Source organism: Rhinoraja longicauda, chromosome 42 (genome assembly GCF_053455715.1).
Source record: "Rhinoraja longicauda isolate Sanriku21f chromosome 42, sRhiLon1.1, whole genome shotgun sequence".
Classification (NCBI taxonomy): domain Eukaryota; kingdom Metazoa; phylum Chordata; class Chondrichthyes; order Rajiformes; family Arhynchobatidae; genus Rhinoraja; species Rhinoraja longicauda.
Genome location: NC_135994.1, coordinates 217,371 through 235,641, shown reverse-complemented (window position 1 = coordinate 235,641; position 18,271 = coordinate 217,371). Strand labels below are relative to the sequence as shown.

Genomic DNA, 18,271 nt, shown 5'->3' with positions numbered 1-18,271 from the left:
AGTGCAGAAGGTAGTGTTCAGTTCTCGTATGGCCCTGGGGTAAAACTGTTCTTAAGTCTGTTTGTTCGGGATTTGATCGACCTGAAACGTCGACCAGAGGGCAGATGAACAAACAGACGGTGGCCGGGGTGGGATGGATCTTTTATTATTTTGCCTGCTCTACTGAGGCAGCGTAGGCTGAACAGGTGCTCCAGGGAGGGCAGTGAGCAGCCGATGGTCTTCTGGGCCGTCGTGATGACCCTCTGAAGGGCCTTCCTGTCCTTTTCTGAGCAGCTGGCATACCATGTGGTTATACAGTATGCCAGCACACTCTCGATGGAGCAGCGATAGAAGGACATCATGAGCTTCTCCAGATGCTTGCTCTATCGCAAGACTGATTCTCAAAACCCGACAGCAATTCTCTGTAGAGAGAGTGAAAGGCAATGTAGGTCAAGTCAAGTCAAGTCAAGTCAATTTATTTGTATAGCACATTTAAAAACAACCCACGTTGACCAAAGTGCTGTACATCTGACCAGGAAAAAAAAGAAACATACAGTGGCAGGCAGCCAAACACAACGGCGCGGCCATCTTGAACAAAATGTTAATTCAATCACCCACAGTCCAACAATAAAAGCACTAAACAGGCACCCAAAATTACCCAACCCCAAAAACCCCCCTGAAGAATTCTAGTGGCAATCAGAGAGAGGTGTACGTTAAAACAGAGTTGGGGACAACTACACAGGACAAAGACTACAGTCATATCTGGAGCTGTTGCCTGTGATGCAAACAATTTTGTTATTTTAAATACAATTGGATGGATTCATTAATTTTTTTAATTTTTTTTTTTTCAGCAAGCAACCATGACTAAGAAATCATCATACTTGGACAATGCGGTCGGGGTGGGTGATATGGTGCTATTGGAGCCTCTTACCGATGAGTCTCTACTTTCAAATCTCAAGGAACGATTCAGCAAAAGTGAGATCTACGTAAGTACACTGAGAGGGAAGACTCCTGTGTGATAGTTTTCACGTCCAATTGAGATGATCTGATATAACAGGGAACAGATACACTGTTCACATGTGACACTTAAGGACAGTAGAGTGGCTCCCCTGCAATTTCTCTAAAGGTTGTCTGCTCAGTCAGTTCTCTGTAGGCCAATGAGTGTTTTGTTTGATAGTCCACTGTTGGGAAATTCAGTAGTTCATGAGGCACGGTGGCGCAGCGGTAGAGTTGCTGCCTTACAGCGAATGCAGCGCCGGAGACTCAGGTTCGATCCTGACTGCGGGCGCCGTCTGTACGGAGTTTGTACGTTCTCCCTGTGACCTGTGTGGGTTTTCTCCGAGAATCTTCGGTTTCCTCCCCCACTCCAAAGACGTACAGGTATGTAGGTTAATTGACTGAGTAAATGTAAAAATTGTCCCTAGTGGGTGTAGGATAGTGTTGATGTGCGGGGATCGCTGGGCGGCACGGACTCGGTGGGCCAAAGGGCCTGTTTCCGCGCTGTATCTCTAAATCTAAAATCTAAATGCCTCGTGAACTTGAGGCCCTGATGCTGCCCATGCATGTGCCTTTGAGAATTGGGTGGTGTTTGTCCAAAATATGCGCCAACCTTGCAGTGGATGAACAGGAAATAGTCTAATGTCATCCTCCTGATACTACTATCCTCTGGATACTACACGGTTGATTGCAGAGCCTGATACATGTACTTGGTGGTTTCTTCCAGTAATGTTTGCCATGTACATGCTGTGTAATGTACACTGGATGACAGTGAGCAGGTTAGTTACTTCACTCGCTTCGCTCAACACCTGCGCTCGGTCCATGTTGGCCAAACTGATCTCCCGGTGGCCGAGCACTTCAACTCCCCCTCCCATTCCCAGTCTGACCTTTCTGTCATGGACCTTCTCCAGTGCCATAGTGAGGCCCACCGGAAATTGGAGGAACAGCACCTCTTATTTCGCCTGGGCAGCTTGCAGCCCAGTGGTATCAACATCGACTTCTCCAACTTTAGATAGTTCCTCTGTCCCTCTCTTCCCCTCCCAGATCTCCCTCTATCTTCCCGTCTCCACCTATAAGGGGTTGGACAGGCTGGATGCGGGAAGATTGTTCCTGATGTTGGGGAAGTCCAGAACAAGGGGTCACAGTTTAAGGATAAGGGGGAAGTCTTTTAGGACCGAGATGAGAAAGTTTTTTTTCACACAGAGAGTGGTGAATCTGTGGAATTCTCTGCCACAGAAGGTAGTTGAGGCCAGTTCATTGGCTATATTTAAGAGGGAGTTAGATGTGGCCCTTGTGGTTAAAGGGATCAGGGGGTATGAGGAGAAGGCAGGAATGGGATACTGAGTTGGATGATCAGCCATGATCATATTGAATGGCGGTGCAGGCTCGAAGGGCCGAATGGCCTACTCCTGCACCTATTTTCTATGTTTCTATATTTCTATATCCTTCCTTTGTCCCGCCCCCCCTGACATCAGTCTGAAGAAGGGTCTCGACCCGAAACGTCACCCATTCCTTCTCTCCTGAGATGCTGCCTGACCTGCTGAGTTACTCCAGCATTTTGTGAATAAATACCTTCGATTTGTACCAGCATCTGCAGTTATTGTCTTATATATAGGTTAGTTACTGTGGTCTCCACATAGGGATCATTTTGTGCATGTGGCCGTCTCGTCAGGGTGAAGAGGTGAACAGAGTAACCTAGAATGGTATGTGCAAGATGCTGATGGATTCTTGTCATTTCACTTATTCTCTCAGACCTACATTGGGAGTGTTGTCATTTCAATCAATCCCTACAAGATGCTTCCTATCTATGACCAGGAGAAAATCAACAAGTACCGCAACTCTAACTTTTACGAATTGAGTCCTCACATGTAAGTAGAGGCAGTAACAGCCCTTTTTTCCAAATTGAATTGGAGCAATTGCTTTAGTCCTCTGTCAATCAAACCTGGTGAGTAATTGCTGTAAGTGATTGATTGATTTTATCCCCCTAACTTTTATGTGACTATCCTTTATCCGCTGCAATTTTCTCAAGAAGTTGTGTGGAGGTAACATTTGCAGAATGGTTTGGGAAGCATTTGGCTGCTTCATTGCAATAGGGTTTCTCTGAACGGACGAGCACAAATGGACTGAATGGCCTTTGCCATCTGTGCTAACCTTGTGAAATCATCACAGCACAGAGTTCTGTGTTCACCTGATGGTTTGTAGTTAATGGCTATCAGGGCCGCTGCTGTATGGTCGATCCCTGTTTCTATTGTGTGGATTTTGGGATCCTTCCTGGTGCTTTGGTGTTTCAAAACTATATCCATTTTTTGGGGGGGAAGGTATAAACTTTGAAAGCAGACAGCTGAAAAACAAGTGCACACGTAATGAAGAAATGTCAGCAGCAGGAAAGATTTTATGCAATACTAGACCAAGTGGAACCGTTGGGCCCAACCATTGGTGCAGCATCCCCTCCTGCCACACTCCCCTCCACTCCCCCCAGCCCTCTTCCCCCTCCCTCCCTCCCTCCCTCCCTCACCCCCCTACCCCCTCCCTCCACTCCCCCCTCCCTCCACCCCCTCCCCTCCCCCTTTCCCCCCACTCCACCCCCCTCAACCCCCCCCCCTTATCCCCCTCCCTCCCCACCCCATCCCCCTCAACCCCCCTTAATCCCCCCTCCATCCCCCTCTCCCTCCCCCCTCCCTCCCTAGGAGATAGATTTAAACTTTAAAATGTGAATATATAACACCAATATAAAAAATATAACACCAATTTCAATGAAACTTCCATTAGCACCAAAGGGACGATGGTGAGTAAGGTGGGTCTAAAATTGTCACGCTATCGTGTACCGTTTTTGGCTGTAGTTCAGGAACAAACAAACAAACAAACAAATGAGATTTTTCGTATATAGATGTTTACAGCAGAAATCGAAAGGGGAAGCTCTCCTTTCACCTTTTAGCTCTTTGAACATATTAGCTGATAAGATGAACAGATTGAACATAACAACATACAAGCGTAACATCTATGGCAGACAGTTTGTAAAGTACAGAGCTAGTCAGGAGTCTCTTTACAACCTTTTTCTCTCCTTTTAGTTGAGTTTAGGGATACAGTGTGGAAACAGGCCCTTCGGCCCACCGAGTCCGTGCCGACCAGCGATCATGTGTTCACTAATTCTACCTGACACTCTAGGGACAATTTACAGATACCAATTAACCTTTAAATCTGCACGTCTTTGGAATGTGAGAGGAAACCAGAGTACCTGGAGAAATGGGTTTCTGGAAATTAAACACACTCTTTAACAAAATATTAAGCAACAGATGATGGCAAAGGAAATGTCGCAGAAATATAGCAAACTCAAAGCTTCTAATCAACTCTTTTCTCCATGCAGCTATGCCATTGCTGACGAGGCATACAGATCACTCCGAGACAGAAACAAGGACCAATGTGTTATCATCACCGGGGAGAGTGGCTCGGGAAAAACAGGTATCGTGTCTTGGGTCACAGCCAATGAGGCCGGCTATTAACCAATTCTGGAGAGTATCTTCCATAAGGCTTTCTCCCAGGAGCCACCTAAAATCAAATAGAATGTGAAACAATGTAATGTGTGGGTGTCATTCAAACCCTGAATGTGGAATTTAGACCGAGAGATGACTTTGGACCGGTTGCTGAGTGATTATCAGCAGCTAAACTAAGATTGCATCAGATGGATTGTCCTGTAGGAGTAATTTAGTCTTGTTTAATGCACTGCTGTCAAGGTCGTCAGAAGTTTTGTGCAATTGGAGACCTGAGAAACCAATGCACCTTTAACATTCTTGGAGCATTTAATCCTGCAATAAACAAATAAAACCATTAACTTCGTTTGTAATATAGATTTCCTACTGATAGAAAGCAAAGATGATTATGACAATCTGTGGTAAATGTGGCTTGTGAAATGGCTTAAGTTCAAGATATGGAATAAAATTCACTCTCATGGAAGTTATGTTGGGGAATAAGAAGTAAATACAGAAACAATAATTTTTTCAACTCACATTTCCTGTTGCATGGGTGGGCTGTGAGGCTTCATGTTATGGAAAGTTGTGTTATGGTCCGTTTGCTAGGTACACAACCTCCTTAACAAGGCGGGCTTGTCTGTAATAGAGAAGGCCTGCACAGAGAAGGCCAATTGACCCGTTGAAGTTATGTCGATTAAACAGGTCCCACTTAGTTTTATTGATATCTCTATGTATTACTCAACCAACATCACTGTAACCTTGTCCCCTAATTGTGCTAGATTGTTATTGCATTTTTATCCTGGTTAGCACAGAAGTGGAGGCCCTATTTATCCTGTGGCAGCTTCACTGCATTATTTCCCCAAAAGTGAATCTCTCAGAAAATAAATCTTCCCAGCCGGCTGGATAAACCTTGCCTTCCATGCCATTGGAATGCACCGCTACTTATTTGACAATACCAGGAACCCCAGGTGAACCCACCTGGGGTTGAGAGGATTTAGGAGCAAGAGGAATCCCGAATTCCTCATTTCTCACCTGCCTTCACAGAAGATAGAATGGAACTATAAGCCTGTTGGAGAGGAATGCTCTAAGATAAAATATATCTCTGTTTTTTCTACCCACAGAGGCCAGCAAACTTGTCATGTCATATATTGCTGCTGTTTGTGGCAAAGGAGAAGAGGTCAATCAGGTCAAGGAGCAGCTTCTGCAATCAAATCCCATACTGGAAGGTCAGGCACACCCGCATGTATCAGCTCTTCTCTGAAGTGTATTCTTTCCATGTTCTCTCCTGACATTGCTCAGTCTCACCAGGGTATGTGTTCCACAGCAATCTATAAACTAGAAATCTGAAATTACCAGAAAATTGAAGAAAATGCTGGAAATGCTGGAAATACTCCACAGGCCAGGCTGTGCCTGTGGAGAGAGAAACAGGTCTATGACTTTAAACACTATTTTTGTCTCCTCTGATGCTGTTTGACTTCCTGAGTATTCCCAGTTCTTTCTATTTTTATTATGGATTTTCCCCACTGCTTTCAGTTTGAACATAATGGGCTAAGTGGCCTCCTTGTGTTATAACGCATGATTCTGTGATGCCCCACCCTTTCTTCATATGTAAGCCTTGATTTTATGTCTTGACAGTGTATTCTATGATAGGGTCTCAATTACCAGGACTTTGCCTGACATCCTCTCCCTTTATAGGAGCGCTTGGTTAGTCATCAGGAGCAAGGATCCTGGCTGGTTTTGTTTTCTTCTCCCTTTCCCTAACCGAGGGGGTGCTGTGGCTTGTTGCAGCATCCCAGCAACTGTCAGAGCTAAAGGAGTTCTAAAGAGAACACTGCAAATCTAAATCGGGTCCAACTTGGGGTGAAATTGTTTTTTGGGGGCGACTCAAAACATTTGCATGGTTAGCACAGAAGTAGAGGCCCTATCCTGTGGCAGCTTCACTGCATTATTTCCCCAAAAGTGAATCTCACAGAAAAGAAATCTTCCCAGTCAAAGCTGGATAAACCTTGCCTTCCATGCCATGGAATAATAGTAATAATAATAATAATAATAATAATATAATAATAATAATAATATTCATTTATTGTCATTGCAACGAGTACAACGAAATTAAAAAATAGCCAATCCTGACGGTGCGTACAAACATATATGCAATAAATGCAAAAACAAATAAATACATAAATACAATTATATTAAATACAAGATTTTTTAACGGTGTTGCCTAGTGCAAAGGTAGTGTTCAGTTCTCGTATGGCCCTGGGGTAGAAACTGTTCTTAAGTCTGTTTGTTCGGGATTTGATCGACCTGAAACGTCGACCAGAGGGCAGATGAACAAACAGACGGTGGCCGGGGTGGGATGGATCTTTTATTATTTTGCCTGCTCTACTGAGGCAGCGTAGGCTGAACAGGTGCTCCAGGGAGGGCAGTGAGCAGCCGATGATCTTCTGGGCCGTCGTGATGACCCTCTGAAGGGCCTTCCTGTCCTTTTCTGAGCAGCTGGCATACCATGTGGTTATACAGTATGCCAGCACACTCTCGATGGAGCAGCGATAGAAGGACAACATGAGCTTCTCCTGCAGGTTGGTTTTCCTGAGGATCCTCAGGAAGTGGAGTCTCTGCTGTGCCTTCTTTACTGCGGTGATGGTGTTGGTAGACCAGGTAAGATCCTCTGCGATGTGCGTACCCAGGAACCTGAAAGCGGGTACCCTTTCCACACAGACCCCATTGATGTAGAGTGGGTCGTATTCTACACTGGTTTTTCTAAAGTCAATTATATGTATTTATAAATTCACCGCTGTTTAATGGTTGATACCAGGAACCCCAGGTAAATCCACCTGGGGTTGAGAGGATTTAGGAGCAAGAGGAATCCCGAATTCCTCATTTTTCACCTGCCTTCACAGAAGATAGCGTGTAATTCGTTTTTGGCAGAGACTAAAACATTTGTCAATCATTATATCAATGTCCGGCATGATATATGCCTGGCACTTTACTTCCCATGCCTATGCCCAGTTTGTTACTATTCGACCTTGGACAATAAAACTATCAATCTGCACAAATCCATGTGGCTGATTTTCAATAGTCTAATTTGAAATTCCATATGGGAAAGCAAATGGTACATGCAGCCCCAAGATCATTGACTCATTTCCATACTTTTGCCAGTGTAACTCTTTAATGTGGAGCTGCCAGCCTCCATTCAGTAACATCAATGGTCCACTCGTCCCTTCTTACCCAAACCACCCCATCCCCGGGCAATTTCCCCTGCAACCGCAGGAGATGCAACACCTGCCCTTTTACCTCCCCCCTCAACTCCATCCAAGGACCCAAACAGTCTTTCCAGGTGAGATAGAGGTTCACCTGCACCTCCTCCAACCTCATCTATTGTATCCGCTGCTCTAGATGTCAACTTATTTACATCGGCGAAACCAAACGCAGGCTTGGCGATCGTTTTGCTCGACACCTTCGCTCAGTCCGCCTCAACCAACCTGATCTCCCGGTGGCTGAGCACTTCAACTCCCCCTCCCACTCCCAGTCTGACCTTTCTGTCATGGGCCTCCTCCAGTGCCATAGTGAGGCCCACCGGAAATTGGAGAAACAGCACCTCATATTTCGCTTGGGCAGCTTGCAGCCCAGCGGTATGAACATTGACTTCTCCAACTTTAGATAGTTCCTCTGTCCCTCTCTTCCCCAGTTCTCCCTCTACCTTCCTGTCTCCAACTATATCTTTCCTTTGTCCCGCCCCCCTGACATCAGTCTGAAGAAGGGTCTCGACCCGAAACGTCACCCATTCCTTCTCTCCCGAGATGCTGCCTGACCTGCTGAGTTACTCCAGCATTTTGTGAAATAAATACCTTCGATTTGTACCAGCATCTGCAGTTATTTTCTTACAGTAACATCAACGATGTCCGGGACCCAGTGCAGTGGGAGAGTGAAGACTATTGGCTGTGTCACCTCTTGCCTTGTATTATTGCTGATCTCTTTCCGTGGAGCCAGTCCTGATTTTGCTTTGAACCCTTTATCTTTTCACAGCTTTTGGGAACGCCAAGACTATACGGAATGACAACTCCTCCAGATTTGTACGTATTATTGTGACCCTGTTAGCTAATGTGTAAACATGAGGGAAGGGGAATGAGGCCAGTTAGGGATGCATTTTCGGTGTGGAGAGAATTAGTTGGGTTAAAAAAAAAATTAAGTCTCGTATTTTGCAGTTTCACCCAAGGGCCACATATTTTGTTCTCTGTATAATGGACAATTTTTGGCCAGTTTGCTCCGGCATCACTGAGCAGCTGGATGGCATTTCCCAGCAAGGCATCTGTGAGAAGGTGACTGGATGGAGACTATAGCTACTCTTCCCAAAGAGGTCATGGCTGGGGGAGTGGGATGGGGTGAACAGCAGGCATCTTGCTAGACTGCATGCAGCACCCTCCCAGGCATATTGGAGGGGGACAGGTTTTGGGTAGAGGAACCTATTATTGACAATGGGGTGTGGCTTCCTTTACATTTTTATGGGTATCAATATATAAAGAAAGTTGTATTTTCTTGCATTTGTAATTTTCATTAACTGAATTTCTGTGTGTTCAGGGAAAATATATGGACATTGAATTTGACTTCAAGGGCGATCCATTGGGTGGAGTCATCAGTAACTGTAAGTGCTGGTCTTGATAATGGAGTCATCCCGTTCCTCAATAGTCCTGGATTTGGCCTCCTGCTGCCAAAAGCTCAAGTGGGAAATATTCCTTCAACCCCCTTCTGGGGGTTGTGATGCTGGAAGCCACAAGGGCGGCACGGTGGCGCAGCGGTAGAGTTGCTGCTTTACAGCGAATGCAGCGCCGGAGACTCAGGTTCGATCCTGACTACGGGCGCTGTCTGTACGGAGTTTGTACGTTCTCCCCGTGACCTGCGTGGGTTTTCTCCGAGATCTTCGGTTTCCTCCCACACTCCAAAGACGTACAGGTATGTAGGTTAATTGGCTGGGTAAATGTAAAAATTGTCCCTAGTGGGTGTAGGATAGTGTTAATGTGCGGGGATCGCTGGGCGGCACGGACTTGGTGGGCCGAAAAGGCCTGTTTCCGGCTGTATATATATGATATGATGATTATGATATGATAAGGCTATTGGTTCTTGTGCCATGCCAGCATTAGTGTTTTTTCCACCCTTTGTCTCTGAAGGCAAGTCAGAAAGACGAATTGTCAACCAGGTGTCAAAAGCATTCTGTATTGAGGAAAGAGAGTGAATAGGAAAATCTTGTTAGTTTAAATGTTGAGGTAAATATAAGGTTTAAGAGACGATGCCGTAAGGTATGGAAAACGGTCTTAGGATTCAGTTTCTCATTAGCCCTCTGATTCACCAACATTCATCTTATTCTTTTGAATTAGCCCCAGGGCCTGTTCCCTTGATCCTTTTCAGTCAGCTGACCCGTTGGGTATAGTTCCCTCTTCACCTTCCAAAACGGTTATCATTCACCTCCCTACATAATGATCTTTTTGACAGGTTCTTCTTCCCAATCAAGCTGCCTCAGCTCCTCGATATCCCGCAGCTCCGCTCTTGCTCCCCCTCCCCCCTATTCGTAACAAGGACAGGTTCCCCCTTGTCCTCACCTTCCACCCCATCAGCTGCCGCATACAGCATATAATCCTCCAACATTTTCGCCACCTCCAACGGGATCCCACTACTAGCCACATCTTCCCATCCCCTCCCCTTTCTGCTTTCCACAGAGACCGTTCTCTCCGCAACTCCCTGATCAACTCGTCCCTTCCCACCCAAACCACCCCATCCCCGGGCACTTTCCCCTGCCACCGCAGGAGATGCAACACCTGTCCCTTTACCTCCCTTCTCGACTCCATCCAAGGACCCAAACAGTCTTTCCAGGTGAGGCAGAGGTTCACTTGCACCTCCTCCAACCTCATCTATTGTATCCGCTGTTCCAGGTGTCAACTTCTCTACATCGGCGAGACCAAACGCAGGTTCGGCGATCGTTTCGCTGAACACCTCCGCTCAGTTCGTCTTAACTTACCTGATCTCCCGATTGCTCAGCACTTCATCTCCCACTCCCAATCTGACCTTTCTGTCCTGGGCCTCCTCCATTGTCAGAGTGAGCCCCAGCGCAAATTGGAGGAGCAGCACCTCATATTTCGCTTGGGTAGTTTACACCCCAGCGGTAGGAACATTGACTTCTCTAACTTCAAATAGCCTTTGCTTTCCCTCTCTCTCCATCCACTCCCTCTTTCCATTTCTCCCACCAATCTTACTGTCTCCGACTACATTCTATCTTTGTCCCACCCACTCCCCTGACTTCAGTCTGAAGAAGGGTCTCGACCCGAAACGTCACCCATTCCTTCTCCCCAGTGATGCTGCCTGACCTGCTGAGTTACTCCAGCATTTTGTGTCTACAGTACCTTCAATTTAAACCAACATCTGCAGTTCTTTCTTACACAAGCTGCCACAGCTCCCTGTTTACCTCTTTCAGCACTCTCTGTTTAAGGGTTGGAAATCCATATATAAGGAGCTCTCAGTTCCTCAGCCACTATTGTGGCATAGTAATTTCAAGGCCACACTTTTCTCAGGATAAGGGATCAACTCTGTAAGAATTGGGTAAGGAGAAATTTCTTCACCTGAGAGCCTGCCATTCTGTGTGACTGGAACAATGACATATTGTCCTTCCTTGTCCTCCTTCCACTTTTAAGTGCAACTAATTGTTCAACAGTTCAACAGAGCTTTATTTGTCATTCGGTACCAAGGTACCGAACGAAACTACATAGCAGTCACACACAAAAAAGAACACAAGACACATGACCCCAACACATAACGTCCATCACAGTGACTCCAAACACCCCCTCACTGTGATGGAGGCAACAAAACTTCCACTCTCTTCCCCACGCCCACGGACAGACAGCTCGTCCCCGACCGACCCGCACAGTCCCCGCAAGGGGATGGAAGTCCCCGCGGCCGAGTCGCACCGGGCGCTGAAACGTCTCGCCGCCGAACCGGGCGGTGAAAGGCCCCGCGACCGAGCCGTGCGCAGCTAAGTCCCGCAGCTAAGTTCCACCCACCTCCTGAGTCTCAGCTACAGCTCTTCTAACACCAGCCTCCTGTGATTCTATTTTTGCCTCTGCTTGTGTGGCCAGTTCATCATCTGCAATCATATGTCCTCCTTCACATGCACAGTCACATCTGATATACTTGTATAGAAACATAGAAACATAGAAAATAGGTGCAGGAGTAGACCATTCGGCACTTCGAGCCTGCACGCACCGCCATTCAATATGATCATGGCTGATCATTCAAAATCAGTACCCCGTTCCGGCTTTTTCCCCATATCCCTTGATTCCCTTAGCCCTAAGAGTTAAATCTAACTCTCTCTTGAAAACATCCAGTGAATTGGCCTCCACTGCCTTCTGTGGCAGAGAATTCCATAGATTCACAACTCTCTATGAGTGAAAAAGCTTTTCCTCATCTCAGTCCTAAATGGCCTACCCCTTATTCTTAAACTGTGACCCCTGGTTCTGGACTCCCCCATCATCGGGAACATTTTTCCTGCATCTACCCTGTACAATCCTCTAAGAATTTTATATGTTTCTATAAGATCCCCTCTCATCCTTCTAAATTCCAGCGACTACAAGCCCAGTCTACCCATTCTTTCATCATATGTCAATCCCGCCTTTCCGGGAATTGACCTGGTGAACCTACGCTGCATTCCCTTAACAGCACTAATATCCTTCCTCAAATTAGGAGACCAAAATTGCACACCAATACTCCAGGTGAAGTCTCACCAGGGCCCTGTACAACTGCAGTAGGACCTCCTTGCTCCTAAACTCAAATCCTCTCGCAATGAAGGCCAACATGCCATTGGCTTTCTTCAGTGCCTGCTGTACCTGCATGCTTACTTTTAGTGACTGATGTACAAGCACACCCAGGTCTCATTGCAGCTCCCCTTCTCCTAATCTGACAACATTCAGATAATAATCTGCCTTCCTCTTCTTGCCACCAAAGTGGATAACCTCACATTTATCCACATTAGACTGCATCTGCCAAGCATCTGCCCACTCACCCAACCTATCCAAGTCACCCTGAAGCCTCATAGCATCCTCCTTGCAGCTCACACTGCCACCCAGCTTTGTGTCATCCGCAAACTTAGAGATGTTACATTTAATTCCCTCATCTAAATCGTTAATATATATTGTAAACAACTGGGGTCCCAGCACCAAGCCTTGCGGCACCCCACTAGTCACTGCCTGCCATTCTGAAAAGGACCCGTTAATTCCTACTCTTTGCTTCCTGTCTACCAACCAGTTCTCTATCCATGTCAACACCTTACCCCCAATACCATGTGCTTTAATTTTGCACACTAATCTCTTGTGTGGGACCTTGTGAAAGGCTTTTTGAAAGTCTAGATATACCACATCTACTGGCTCTCCCTTATCCATTCTACTTGTTTCATCCTCAAAAAATTGCAAAAGATTAGTCAAGCATGATTTCCCCTTCACAACACCAAGCTGACTTTGACCGATCCAGTCACTGCTTTCCAAATTCGCTGCTACAACATCTTTACTAATCAACTCCAGCATCTTCCCCACTACCGATGTAAGGCTAACTGGTCTATAATTCCCCGTTTTCTCTCTCCCTCCTTTCTTAAAAAGTTTAGTTACATTGGATCAGTTCCTGTGGGCTGGAGGGTAGCCAGACAATAGACAATAGACAATAGACAATAGGTGCAGGAGTAGGCCATTCAGCCCTTCGAGCCAGCACCGCCATTCAATGCGATCATGGCTGATCACTCTCAATCAGTACCCCGTTCCTGCCTTCTCCCCATACCCCCTCACTCCGCTATCCTTAAGAGCTCTATCCAGCTCTCTCTTGAAAGCATCCAACGAACTGGCCTCCACTGCCTTCTGAGGCAGAGAATTCCACACCTTCACCACCCTCTGACTGAAAAAGTTCTTCCTCATCTCCGTTCTAAATGTCGAGAGAACATTGGAAAACGATCACCAATGCATCCACGATTTCTAGGGCCACCTCCTTAAGTACTCTGGGATGCCCCTTGACCCACCATGTACATGCCAACCTTTTTGGTCATTGGCACTAATCCCATTTGCATGCATTAGATCGTATCTTCTATGCCTTGCCTCTTAAATATTGTGATGATATCTGATTCCACTATCTCCTCTGGCAGCGAGTTCCATATATCCACTACTCTGTGTGTATAAAAAAAATATCCCTCAGATATTGACTAGTGGAGTAGCCTTGAGGGGCTGAATTACCTATTCCTGAACAAGATCACTTTTAACCAAGACTGAATAAGTCAAGTTCTGTTATATAGAATGCTTCGTGTTTTAGACGTTGCCTTGTACTGAAAATGCTTAGGGCCCAACTTACAATTAATAACTTTTCAGGACTGCTTTTATAGGTTAGTTTGGCAATGTGACACCTAAACATTCGTGTAGGGGAAACATCTGGTACACCATGGACTAGGAGCGGATAAACATTTTTTACAAGTTCATTTTGATTGAATAATAATATTCACAATATTTGATGAGCAGAAGAGGAGATGAATGTAAGACAATTGGAACCGAGACCTGGGACAGCAACAAGCTGGCAACAATCAGCCAGCACCAGGAACCAAACTGGCAATGGACAAACATCTGGCAACAAGCAGTGAGAAAGCAGTCAACAAGCAGCTGGGGAACAAACTGCAAAGAGGAAACAGCCAACGATCGGCCGCAAACAGTCAACAGATATCAAACAACTGACAGTAATATTCAGCAAACAGTTGGCAGCATGTGATTATAAAAGGAAACATCTGGCAACAAACTATTTGCAGCAGCAAAGAGCCATCAAATATCAAACAACAGCAGCATCAGTCAGCTCAGAGCTGGCAGAAAATAGTCAACAAATACCAAAGCTGACAGCATGCAGCCAGCAAGCAACTGGGAAAATACAGTCAGCATTCGGCTGGCAGCATCGATAAACATGCAAGCAGCAGTCAGCAATGGCAAGCAGCTGGCAACAAAGTCAGCAAACAACTGGCAATGCAGCAAATTGCCAGCAGCATATGCAGCAAAGAAATTATCAGCTGACAAGAAGGTAGACACAAAATGCTGGAGTAACTCAGCGGGTCAGGCAGCATCTCAGGAGAGAAGGAATGGGTGACGCTTCGGGTCGAGACCCTTCTTCAGTCTGAAGAAGGGTCTCGACCCGAAATGTCACCCATTCCTTCTCTCCACAGATGCTGCCTGACCCGCTGAGTTACTCCAGCATTTTGTGTCTACCTTCGATTTGAACCAGCATCTGCAGTTATTTTCCTGCACATCAGCTGACAAGAGAATCGGCAAACTGTTGGTAAAGCAACAAATAGCTGGCGAGTAAAAAATAGCTGGCTCTGTATTGTGCAAATTGCTGGCAAAATAGCAAACATCTGGCAGCAAAGCCAAAAGAAAAAGGCCAGCAGCTGGCAGCAATTCAGCAAATAGCTGGCTGCAAACTCGACAAATGGATGGCAGGGCAGCAAACAGCTGGATATGAGCAGTTGTCAAATAGCAGAGCAACAACAACATCTGCAAACAGCTGGCAGCAGACTTGGTAAACAGCAACCGGTGGGAATAGTCGGCTGTAAAGTTGGCTGTAAAATGTCTGCCATTAACAGCACAATATTTAACAACAACAAGGTGTACTATAACGACATTTAAAAGATATTTGGACAGGGACAGCGATAGGAAAGGTTTAGAGGGTTATGGACCATAATTGGGAAATAATTGGCAACAACACAGCGAGTTGCAATACATATCTTTCTGGTCAGAGCCTCACAGAACAGGGCCTCTGTTATGTGGCAGAATCATTATAGTCTTACAGGAGCAAAAAATAAGAAATTTCTATCCAAACTAGGTAAGATTGGCAGTAAAGGAACCTGTATCGCTACTGTACCAGGTGTGTGGCCGTGTAGCCCAAAATCTGAAGCTGCAGCGGGCGGTGGGAGTGCTTGCAATTCGGTTTGTGTTTACAGATTCACAAATAGAAGCATTACAACAAAGATAACCATTGATTCCATACCAGCTTTCTGCAGATCAATCCTGTCGCTCACATCCCTGCAAGGTATTCTTTCTCCACTGCCTACCCCTTTTTCAGGAGGCACAAGGAACTGGGTTTACGAAAGGAAAACACACAAAAGGCTGGAGTTACTCCAGCACTTTGTGTTTTCTTCCTTTTTAACGCCCAGATTAACTGTTTCCACCAGCCGCTTTAGACAGTGAGTTTGAAATCATCACCACCCAGCACAATAGACAATGGGTGCAGGAGTAGGCCATTCAGCCCTTCGAGCCTGTACGCACCGCCATTCAATGTGATCATGGCTGATCATTCTCAATCAGTACCCCGTTCCTGCCTTCTCCCCATACCCCCTGACTCCGCTATCCTTAAGAGCTCTATCTAGCTCTCTCTTGAATGCATTCAGAGAATTAGCCTCCACTGCCTTCTGAGGCAGAGAATTCCACAGATTCACAACTCTCTGACTGAAAAAGTTTTTCCTCATCTCAGTTCTAAATGGCCTACCCCTTATTCTTAAACTGTGTGGCCCCTTGTTCTGGACTCCCCCAACATTGGGAACATGTTTCCTGCCTCTAACGTGTCCAACCCTTTAATAATCTTATACGTTTCGATAAGATCTTCTCTCATCCTTCTAAATTCCAGTGTATACAAGCCTAGTCGCTCCAGTCTTTCAACATATGACAGTCCCGCCATTCCGGGAATTAACCTAGTAAACCTACGCTGCACGCGCTCAGAACAAAACAAAAGGGTTTCCCTCGCATACTTCCTGTACCCTTTGCCCATCACTTTTTTCCTTCCACATTAAAAACCTTAGTTTTGGTAGAAAACCCTCAGCTGCTGTTTCCGTAGGAGGTCTGTGATCCGATTCCAGATTTCAAACTCTGGGTGACCACTTGCATTGCAAAATTTCATCCATTTTCCCATGAAAGAAAAAGAGTGGCCTTAAAAATCCAACCAAGAGCTGCCAAGCAGCTTCAAGTGTCCAGAACAAGGGGTCACAGTACCAGAACAAGGGGTCACAGTTTAAGGATAAGGGGGAAGTCTTTTAGGACCGAGATGAGAACGTTTTTTTTCACACAGAGAGTGGTGAATCTGTGGAATTCTCTGCCACAGAAGGTAGTTGAGGCCAGTTCATTGGCTATATTTAAGAGGGAGTTAGATGTGGCCCTTGTGGCTAAAGGGAGCAGGGGGTATGGAGAGAAGGCAGGTACGGGATACTGAGTTGGATGATCAGCCATGATCATATTGAATGGCGGTGCGTACAGGCTCGAAGGGCCGAATGGCCTACTCCTGCACCTATTTTCTATGTTTCTAAAGGCCCGCCTAACCAATTTTCTTTTGCATGACCTCATGCCCCATGTGCAAAATCTTATAACATGATGATTTTCACGCTGCCTCGGAAAAGCACCCAACATAATTAAAGACTTGTCCCACCCAGGTCATTCCTCCTATTCCCTGCTCCCATCTGGCAGAAGGTACAGAAGCTTGAAAGCGCGCACCACCAGACTCAGGAACAGCTCCTTCCCCTCTGTTATCAGGCTTCTGAACAGCCCTTCCATCAGCTCGGGTACTGCCCTGTTCACCTCTACCCCATCGAGGACATTGGACTTTGTCTATGAAACTGGTGCACTACAACGCTGAGAACTATATTCTGCACTCTGTATCTTCCTCTTTGCTCTTTCCATTGTACTTGAATTTGACTTATTTGTACTCATGCAAAGTAGATCTGATCTGTTTGGATCGCATGCAAATGCAAAGCAAAGCTTTTCACTGTACCTCAGTACACATGACAATAACAAACCTAAACGTTGGGCATCCAAGGTATTCTATGTCAAAGATTGAACTGCCTGAAGGGTAGCGAGGAACAGAGGCTTATTTCGAGTGGCAAACACTGAATGTTGTGGCACTATTAGTTTCAATTTGCATCCTCACTGATGATATTAAACTTGTAGAGGAAAGACGTGCAAGGCAATACAAAATTAGATTGGATACCCAGGGGCGGCACGGTGGCGCAGTGATAGAGTTGCTGCCTTACAGTGAATACAGCGCCGGAGACTCAGGTTCGATCCTGACTACGGGCGCCGTCTGTACGGAGTTTGTGCGTTCTCCCCGTGACCTGCGTGGGTTTTCTCCGCGATCTTCGGTTTCCTCCCACACTCCAAAGACGTACAGGTATGTAGGTTAATTGACTGGGTAAATGTTTTTTAAAAATTATCCCTAGTGTGTGTAGGCTAGTGTTAATGTGCGGGGATCGCTGGGCGGCGCGGACTCGGTGGGCCGAAGGGCCTGTTTCCGCGCTGCATCTCTAAATCTAAGTCTAAAAATAAATCTAAACTGCAAACCAGAACTATATTAATTTCAATCTAGATATGTGTAATCTATATGGTGGAAAAACTTGGATGGCATGTTGTTTATCACTTGTGTTGAAGTACGGAAGGGTAAAGAGACCACGAGCCATTGGCAGAGTCCACTTAAGTAAGTTTTAAGAAATAATTCAGCACCTCTGGGCTGGGTTAGAGATCAGTGGCTTGATAAGTGGTGACAATACTCAAGTTTGCAGGCCCAAAAATCAAATCGGGCGGAAACAATCCTTGTTAATCTGCAAATCCCAAACTAATTCCTGTTAATGATTATTGGTGGACTTTGAGAGGTACTCCATGTAGCAGTGAAGAAAGCGAATGGTATGTTGGCATTCATAGCAAGAGGATTTGAGTTTAGGAGCAGGGAGGTTCTACTGCAGTTGTACAGGGCATTGGTGAGACCGCACCTGGAGTATTGTGTGCAGTTTTGGTCTC

The 18,271-nt window shown here is 45.9% G+C and overlaps 1 protein-coding gene across 2 annotated transcripts in view; it reads left to right on the top strand.

The window, feature by feature from the left end:
• Window positions 1-839: 839 nt before the first annotated feature.
• The window catches only part of LOC144611915 (unconventional myosin-Ib-like), a 49,507-nt gene continuing 32,075 nt past the window's right edge, over window positions 840-18,271 (top strand). For both annotated transcript variants that reach the window (XM_078431241.1, XM_078431240.1), the window contains exons 1-6: window positions 840-965; window positions 2,728-2,843; window positions 4,340-4,434; window positions 5,564-5,668; window positions 8,469-8,515; window positions 9,021-9,084. In XM_078431241.1, coding sequence (XP_078287367.1) covers window positions 840-965; window positions 2,728-2,843; window positions 4,340-4,434; window positions 5,564-5,668; window positions 8,469-8,515; window positions 9,021-9,084 — 553 coding nt within the window. The remainder of the gene's footprint in view (window positions 966-2,727; window positions 2,844-4,339; window positions 4,435-5,563; window positions 5,669-8,468; window positions 8,516-9,020; window positions 9,085-18,271) is intronic.